Source organism: Myzus persicae, unplaced genomic scaffold, assembly GCF_001856785.1.
Source record: "Myzus persicae strain clone G006 unplaced genomic scaffold, MPER_G0061.0, whole genome shotgun sequence".
Classification (NCBI taxonomy): Eukaryota; Metazoa; Arthropoda; class Insecta; order Hemiptera; family Aphididae; genus Myzus; species Myzus persicae.
The window spans coordinates 79,662-88,529 of NW_019104090.1; the positions used below are offsets into that span (position 1 = coordinate 79,662).

General features: G+C 27.8%; 2 protein-coding genes across 2 annotated transcripts; one reads left to right on the forward strand and one right to left on the reverse strand.

The window, feature by feature from the left end:
* Positions 1–131: 131 nt before the first annotated feature.
* On the reverse strand, positions 132–1,421 carry LOC111038633 (stromal cell-derived factor 2). The gene is made up of 4 exons (XM_022321815.1): positions 1,085–1,421; positions 828–1,023; positions 545–766; positions 132–396 (listed from the first exon to the last, which is right to left on the reverse strand). The coding sequence occupies exons 1-4, from the start codon at positions 1,155–1,157 to the stop codon at positions 222–224; spliced, it is 666 nt and encodes a 221-aa protein (XP_022177507.1). The 5' UTR covers positions 1,158–1,421; the 3' UTR covers positions 132–221.
* A 175-nt stretch (positions 1,422–1,596) lies between these two features.
* Positions 1,597–4,911, forward strand: LOC111038632. The gene is made up of 9 exons (XM_022321814.1): positions 1,597–2,142; positions 2,207–2,382; positions 2,454–2,600; positions 2,985–3,086; positions 3,147–3,429; positions 3,516–3,628; positions 4,053–4,258; positions 4,332–4,513; positions 4,581–4,911. Exons 1-9 carry the CDS (start codon positions 1,960–1,962, stop codon positions 4,773–4,775), a joined length of 1,587 nt encoding a protein of 528 aa, XP_022177506.1. The 5' UTR covers positions 1,597–1,959; the 3' UTR covers positions 4,776–4,911.
* The last annotated feature ends 3,957 nt before the right edge of the window (positions 4,912–8,868 follow it).

Genomic DNA, 8,868 nt, shown 5'->3' on the forward strand with positions numbered 1-8,868 from the left:
TTTAAAATAAAAATTATTTTATTGTTTATGTATCATTATTTTTTTATGTAATACTTTTAAAATTAAAATAAAAAACAATACAAACCACAATAAACCTTGTTTTTATGAATTATTTTAAATTTTAAGAAAACCATATTTTATTATATTTTACTATAAACAGTGTGCAATGCTTAATAAATTTACAAAATTATGAAATAATTTGAGACTTAAATAGAACAATATTATAGTTCTGTATGGAGGTAATCAGAATGAAAATCACTTGGTTCGTCTTTATGAATAAATATGCCTTCTTTGACACGCCAATGAGTCGAAAATGGTCCTGGGTTTTTTACGGCAGCAATCTCTCTTTGTCCATTAATTGGTCGACCATATGATAAACTTGAAGCCATTAAGTATCTGAAAATGTATTGTTAAAATCATTTATAACATTGACCATGTTATTCACTTGAAACAGAATAAACAATTTTAATCTTTTTTATCATTTTTATTTTCTAATGAGAATTAAAATTATAATGTTATAAATTTATAATTATTTTATACTCACGATCCAGTGTCTACATGTTTTAACCGAATGTCGTCATCTCTTTCCCAATAATCTCCACTGCAATCTGCATACCAATGATCACCAGTATCTCCTTCTCCATCATTACCATATGCGGATACTTCTTGGTTGCCAGATAGAGGCGAACTGAATAGATGTGAATGGAGGTTCTTTTTGGTGGTTAGATGTGTAAATCTGATTATACTTCCACATTTAATAGGCTCACTAAAATTTAAAATACAATACATTTATAAAAAAAAACTAAAAATATTAATAATAGTTTTACCCTCTTTTACAATGTTTTCCAGTTTGGGCTTTTATTTCCCAATGTGAATTAATATCTTCCGATAAATCGGTTCCGGTTACAGATTGCTGGCCACTGCCTGCACCATATTTAACATCGTGCGAATGTAACCTTACTTTAAGATCGATATTGTACAATTTTGCGACAGTTCCACAAGTCACATACTCCACATTTTTAGCTGTTTGTTAAAAAATTTTAGAAAATAATAATTGCAGACATTCACATTGAGTGTCACTTACTTTCTGTCCATTGAATGAGTATAAATGTTGCGCAGCATAATAAATATGCTTTACTAAAAGATATGTCCAACATACTTATCCCTAATTGTACAGTTAAAAAAATATGTATTAGATACCTCTATCTATGTATATGTAGAACCAGGAAAAAAAATAAAAATAAAAAATGACCACTTTAAATACAGTAGTAAGAGGATTTATTGAACACAAGACACTTGGTTTTTGAGAATACTGTAAACGATTTACAGTATTTAGTTTTAGTTACTCCGCGACCAAAGTGGCATAATCAACGAATTCGAATTAAACACATCACTCAATACTTGTATCACAGAATAATATTATTCTGTGCTTGTATTTCTTTTATCTGATACTGCAGTGATATACGACTGATACAGTGATACCGATTGGAGACAACAGAATCAAAAAGGATGGAATTCTGTGACCGTGTCTGTAACCACAGAATAGATTAGGTATCACAATAATATTATTGTGTTAACTGATAATAAGTATTCCATATTATTAATTATTATTTCCATGTGCTTCTACAATGAGTTTTCAAAATTGCAACTAATTTGAATTTTGAAGTAAGTTTGAACGACAAGTCGAACACCCATCATAAAAGACTTCATAAGAAAACCAATTGGCAACGTTTTAATTGTGTCAATAATATCTGAAACTAGTCAATTGATTTTTTAGTTTATATTATTGTTCAATTTTATTGTTGGCTAGTGCCAAGTGATTTAATCGACTTTTTATTGTTTTTATATTTTTCGTTTACGTTTGTTAAACATTATGAATTAGTGTGAAACTTTCCATACTAGGCTTATGTGGAGGTTAAATATTTTTTTTCTATTATTATTGTCGCCACCAACATTAATATGGAATTGACCATTAATACGAGTAGTTTTACCGATTACTTGCATATGCACAAAAAATCAAGTAGAAACCGTGGTTCAGTTATGAAACGTTTGAGAGCTAAACGCAAAAACGCAATTTTAGTATTCAACAAGTGGTTTGAAAAAGAACATGATTATTGTTTACCAATCAAAAAAAGAAGTGAAGTAAGTCAGAAATACAAATGCTTTTATTAAAAAGTACCTTGAAATAATTTATTTGGTTTTAAAGTATGATCAGACGACTATTACCTCCAAAGTAGATGATGATTTTGATGCAATTAATAAATCATTAATATCAGATTCTATATCATCAGATGTTTCAAAAACAATAACAAACCTAGAAAAAATAAATGTAAATAACGAGTTATCTAGTTGTAGCTTATATGCTATTGATGTTACAACAGAGTAAGTTTTAACAATACAATTTGTAATATAAATATTAAATAGTAATATTTTATCAATTTATTTTTCATTAGATTATTGAAAGATGCATTATTAGAAAATCAAAAAAATCAAATAAACTATGTACAGTCAACAAACATATCAAAAGAAAGTATTAATTCTTCTGATGATTATGTATCTAATATTTTAAATAATTGCAACCCATGTGATATAACTCCAAGGTAATTTTAGTTGTATTTTTAATTAATATTTAACAATTTATTTTAACATTTTACTACTGCTGCATTAAAAGGTACTCAAAGTAGGAATAGCAGGACTATTCTTCTTAGCAGTATTCAGTTAGGGAGATTTAGCAAATCAACAGGTTGTGAAGGTGTTTCAGCTTTATTGCATCAAGTTTTTAAAAATCATTAGATTTAATTATTTAATTCTTGCCTTTTAAATAAAATCTTACTCTGAAGATTTCGTCCTTCTTTTGGTTTAAATCATATTGAATAACTATGTATTTAAATTGCATTAATGATTTTTTTATTGTAAATAAGATTAAACTATAAAAACATTATACACCTAAGTGATAATAAAAAAGAAAAATTGTGTGTTTTAAGAGAATGTACACCACCAAAAGTATTTTCACCCATGGATATTGACGGTGACATGATCAAATTGTTCCCAACATTAGATTTTTCTACAGAACACAATTTAAACGAGTAATGATACATTTTTAAAAATATTTTTGAATAACTTATTATATGTATAATTTTTTTTAGAAAACAAGAACACAAATGTAAAGAAAAGAAAATTGAAGCTGAAACAACCATTTCACCTAAAGACTCTGATCAAACTAAAACTGAGGAGATACTTTTGCTCAATAAATTATTAACTGATACCGTTTCTCAATCTTTGCAAACAGAAAAAGTTGTAAAAAGTGAATGTAAAGTTAAATCTAAACTACTTCATAATATACAGAAATTATCAACTGGCAATCCAGCCAATATGACAAACCTTCAACTAGCATCTGAACAATATATAAGTATATTTAATCGATATCAGGTATTTCATGCTATTATAATTTTTTTATCATTTTGTAGAGACTTTTATAGTTTAATGATGATTATTTTTAATTATTATTGATGTAGAGCAAGTCAAAAGAACAATTTATTGAACAGGTCGAAAATCCAGGACCCTTATTATTAAGAGATCTTCTTTGTGGTTCAAAACCCAAAACCATTATCAGTCCTTACACCCATAGGTAATACTTATCACATTTGCATCTATTATTTGATCAAATTATACTTTTATTTAAATCATGAATTAAGATATTATCTTAGTTCATGATTTAAATGTTGATTAGGCCTATTATCATGATTTAATTGTAACATTTTACACACTTATTTTTAACTTTGTTTAAAATTAAAGTATTAAAAGATCATTAAGCTTGGCAATAAGTTAATTGAATTATATTATAATTTAACACTAACATTATCAAATGTGAACTGCTAAATATAAATTTGCGATGCTGTGCACTTATAAGATGATGACAACAAATATTTATGTGGTATAGTGACCATAAACAAGTATACTAACAACTTGTGGTGACATTATAAATACATTATTTACAATGTCTTGAACAGAAAAGTACCATTCATTCAATTTATTTGTTTAATTTTGTTAAGGTATTTAAAACCATACATATTCAGAGATTTGGTGACTAGACCACTGTGGTTAAAAATGTTGAATGAATTAAAAGAACATTTTAGGCGAAAAAATGGATTGCCTAGAACTAAAGAAATTCAATCAATTGACTACAGTTATGTTCGTGCAAAACACATAAATTCAGTTAATGCGTTGGCAAGACAATTTTTCTGGCCTGGAATTGATTGTAAGCCATGATATGATTTGATGACAGATAATAAATATTTTATAAACTAATAAATTTATTTATTTTCATTCAGTGACTGAAAGTCTATTGTACCCAGACTTCAGTGTCATTGCATTGTACAAAAACTTGATAGTTGGTTTTGGTTTCATGGTTCCAGACATAAGTACAAATGAAAATTATATTACATTTTTGTTCACTCGTCCTCATTGGACTAATTGTGGTATTGCTAAATTTATGATATACCATTTAATTCAGGTATTGCATTAAAAATATATTAACAAAAAATAATGACATAATATATTTAAATTTATATATTGTTTAGACTTGCATGACCAGAGACATAACTTTACATGTCTCCGTAAATAATCCAGCTATGATACTATATCAAAAATTTGGATTCAAAATTGAAGAATTTGTACAAAACTTTTATGACAATTATATTCCTGCAGATTCAGAAATGTCTAAGCATGCATTTTTTATACGGTTACGCAGTACTTTAAACACCAAATTAAACTGATGCATAATGCCAAAAAAAGGTTTTAGTATTTGCTTTCATTTGACAAATTTTGTTAACATCTATGAAAATATTTTTATACATTGAATTGACATTTCTATAAAATATACCTTGAGTATTTTATTATTTTTTAAGTTTTCTAAAATATATTTGCATTGTATAATCTGATTAATAATAAAGAATAGAGTATAACCCATTCATAATAAAAAATCACTGATTATATAAAATTTAAAATGTTGCTTATTTTAATTTATTATTTTCTACACTCCAGCTGTATTCCAATTTCCAACATATTTTTGTTGTCTGTTAGATATTTTGTATCAATATCAACTTGTTAAGATAAAAATCAAGACTCGTATGATATTAATATACAGTACAAAGCATAACATTCAAAATTTATAATTTGTTCTTAGTTAACAATATTTTTGCAACAGGCAACCTATAGAGGTACAGTTTACGTAATATTTGGTGTGACAGTTTGAAAACTATTTGGGAGTTCACTGAAATTGTGTATAGGAGTATTATAATGAATTTCAGTCTTCTTTGAACTTTTTGTTTATCCACGTCACGTTTCCAGTTTGAAACTGTATTTATATTGATAAAAAACAATTTAGAACAATAGAACAAAGAATTAATAATTATTACATGTTAAAATATTTTTAACTAGATAAACAAAATGTAGAAATAATATCTACATACAAGTAAATGTACTTTTTGTTTATAATTGTTGAGCTATATTTATGTTAACTTAGAGCTATGATAAAAAAAAAGATACCTACATGCAAAATTAACAATATATTAAATATGGTAGTATAAAAATGATAAATAGTCATAATCAGTTGACATCAAGCCTGAAAGCTTGTGAATAAAGTTATCGGAAATATGATACAAACTACAAAGTACAGACACATTTTTTAAAATATAAAATAGTTACTACCTACTCATTATTTTATACATTTTTTATAAAAAAAACTAAAGATTTAGTGTCTACTGTCTTGCAAGAGTTAAGTATAAGTCTTAGGTTTTATACATGGTGCATATTATATTCTACCATAAAAGTATGTCAAGTAACTAGTATTTCTACTCAGTTAAGGTCTAAGTTAGCTTAGACCTGTTGATTATAATAAGTATTTTTTATGTACTATAACTTTTTAAGTCGGTTTTTTATCAGGTTTTTCCCTAGATTCCCTTAAATAATAGTTAAGATGGTTAAGAAAAGTTTTGGAGAATAGAGGATGAGTAGTCTATGTAACCACATATCCACATAGATAATGAATAATGATATTGATATTTATTAGGTATTTGTTAGTGAATTGTTATTTTTTGAACATGTAGTGCTAACATCATAACTAGGGGGCTAGGAGGCCCCATCTATGTGTGTATTTAGTCCCCTATAATAAATATTTTACTTATTTTTTTAATTCCATTTTGTTTTTAAAGATGAGTTTATACTTTCATCTTATTGTTTATTTTTAATTTTGATTTTAGAGGACAGTTATGCTTACTGTGGTGGAGGTGTGGGGCCCTCAAAGTTATTTTGAACATTAGTTTTCTATCCTTTCAGGACTCTAGCCCATGTAACTATTAAATCCTAGTTACGCCTATGAGTGCATAAAAATTTGGCTAAAAAATGTTGCATAACATTGTACAATTTCAATATTTTATCATGTGTGAATGTTATTCACTCATAACTCAGTAGTCAAAAATGATGTAGGTGCCTAATGAAATAAAGAAGTAAATTATATTAAATCAAAATAAAAGTGTAAAAAATGGTTTGAATATTTTGAAAATTGCATTGCATTTAGAAAGCTATAACAAAAATAATATACATTATGAGGAAGCTTGTATTAAATTTTCAAGTCAGGATTTTGATGGAAAACGGTGTTGCTAGCTCCCGGATTTAGCAACAAATCTTTGCCACACATACACATAACACGTGTTAAAAAACTAACTGCCCCCTACAACTAATGGCCTAAATTGCCGGACTAAGGATCAATAAAAAAAAATTATCGATTTCGTGCTCTGTAATATATTCGGAGAAAATGTTTTATTTGTAATTTAACAAACTAGTGGCTGAGCTGGGACAATAAATTTAATATAATTATTTCAAGGGGACTTTACTCGGACATTATTGTTGTCTCCATCCTACAAGTGCGTAACATACCAATTTTTACTCTCAGCATATCATGTTTAAAGTGAATTGACCTCTTATAATTATAAAATTTAAGCTATTTTGGTTATATTGAATATAACGACGTATACGGTGTGGTTTTCGAAGTTTGTTTTCAATTTTTCATATACTTTTGGGGGCTTAAATGTACTTTTAGATAAAATCTATTTTGACTATTGTCACTACTATTCTAGTGATGTAGGCTCATTTTCTATCAACGATGGCGGCCCGCAGGATTCATATTATACGGAAGCACGAACAAAAAAAAGTTTGATCTTCTTCTCACCGCACCCTGTTTATTGAATAGTGAAATAATAATAAACGTGGCATTTTAAAACCTATTGAAGTGTTTACTATATATTATTATTATTTTATTTTATTTTTATATATTTACGGGACTAACCCTTTAGAAAATAAAATACTAGATGTATGGAGTTTTACAAATAAATTATAGTTACAAATTACAAGACTTTTTACTATCAAAATACATAGAAGTTAAAATATATACATAACAGGTATGGACGGTATGGTATTAACAGAGGCGGGAAGCGTCCACAATGACAAGAGTGGTTAATCTTGGGATAGGTTCATTCGCTAAGTAATTAAAGGTGCAAGGAGGGATGTAGAAAGGTGTATGATTTCTAGAACTACGTTGTGGTAGGTACCCTAAAGTTAATACAACTTAATAGATGAGAATAATCCATTTTTCCAGAAAGTAATCCATTTAAAAATTTAAACCCAAGAGTAGTTTTCTGACTAAGAAGGACTAGAATCCGTACTAAGGCGTTCGAAAACAGGGGTGTATTCGTGGGGCAGATGGTGTTTATGTAGAATAAATCCAGCAAGACTTAGACATTTCCTTTGTACCATTTCAAATTGACAAGAGTGACTATTATTATAGATGAAATCGAGTAAAATTTATAATTGTAAAACACCTATTTTTAAGGTATAGAGATAGACTTCAAAAAATCAGTGAAAATACTTAAATACTAATAAAAATGAGGGTACCTATATAGGTAATATATTATTGTTTTAAACACTTCGCGCAAACCACCTATATAAGGTGTTACCCGGCGTATCGTGTAGGCAAAATAGGTACCTACATATTAACGTTTCTGCGAGTTTAGATTGTTCGGGCTTGCGTACCACAGATTAAATAATCTGTCACTGTACATTGAGCATTTGGGAATGAAAATATATGCATTTACGTCACCCATTCCTTGTATTAGCTAAACCATATTTACATTTCCTACTATCCTTAATTCATTCCAGTCTCTCATACAACTAGGTCATCGTCCCTGATAATAGGAGAAAATATTTAAATTTTAAACAAAAATATCAGATTTGACCAATTTCTTAATTTTTATCATGACTTTATTGATAGCCGGGATAGCGTTTACCGGCAATTTTAATGTTATTAATGTTTATAAATAATAATTGAATAGTTGTGGGAAATACATCCACTGATTAATTTACAATATTGAAAGGAAAACTTATGGTTCACCTAGCTAGTGAAAAAATAAGTCAATACATATATAGCCTTGCCCAAAATAATAATTACTATTATGGCCATACCTACTAGTTTAATGATCCACAATGTAACAGATTGTGATTTATGGATTCAACACACACACACACACTACACAGTGCTTTTGATGTTCCTGATTTTTTATTTTGGATATTTTTTTGAACAACATTTACAACATTTAAACTACAATACTACATTACCACTGGTTCATAAATTCATAATTACCATCTATAATATATTGTTCTAATATATCAATATATCATGTATCTATCTACTATACTGTTGACGATTAAATATAAATGCGTAATAATAAGTCAGCGGAAATCTTCGAGTATTCGACGAAAAGATATTTTTAACCCGTAAATTGTTACAAAATATTCATGATGCAACGAATTTGT

Bases quoted from the DNA above. Each gene is read 5' to 3' on its own strand.
- LOC111038633 (XM_022321815.1), bottom strand. From the start codon at position 1,157: ATGTTGGACATATCTTTTAGTAAAGCATATTTATTATGCTGCGCAACA. The intron at 1,024-1,084 runs GTAAGTGACACT...TTTAACAAACAG, and splicing joins ACTCATTCAATGGACAGAAA to CTAAAAATGTGGAGTATGTG. The intron at 767-827 runs GTAAAACTATTA...TTTAAATTTTAG, and splicing joins GGAAAACATTGTAAAAGAGG to TGAGCCTATTAAATGTGGAA.
- LOC111038632 (XM_022321814.1), top strand. From the start codon at position 1,960: ATGGAATTGACCATTAATACGAGTAGTTTTACCGATTACTTGCATATG. The intron at 3,430-3,515 runs GTATTTCATGCT...TTATTGATGTAG, and splicing joins GTATATTTAATCGATATCAG to AGCAAGTCAAAAGAACAATT. The intron at 4,514-4,580 runs GTATTGCATTAA...TATATTGTTTAG, and splicing joins TGATATACCATTTAATTCAG to ACTTGCATGACCAGAGACAT.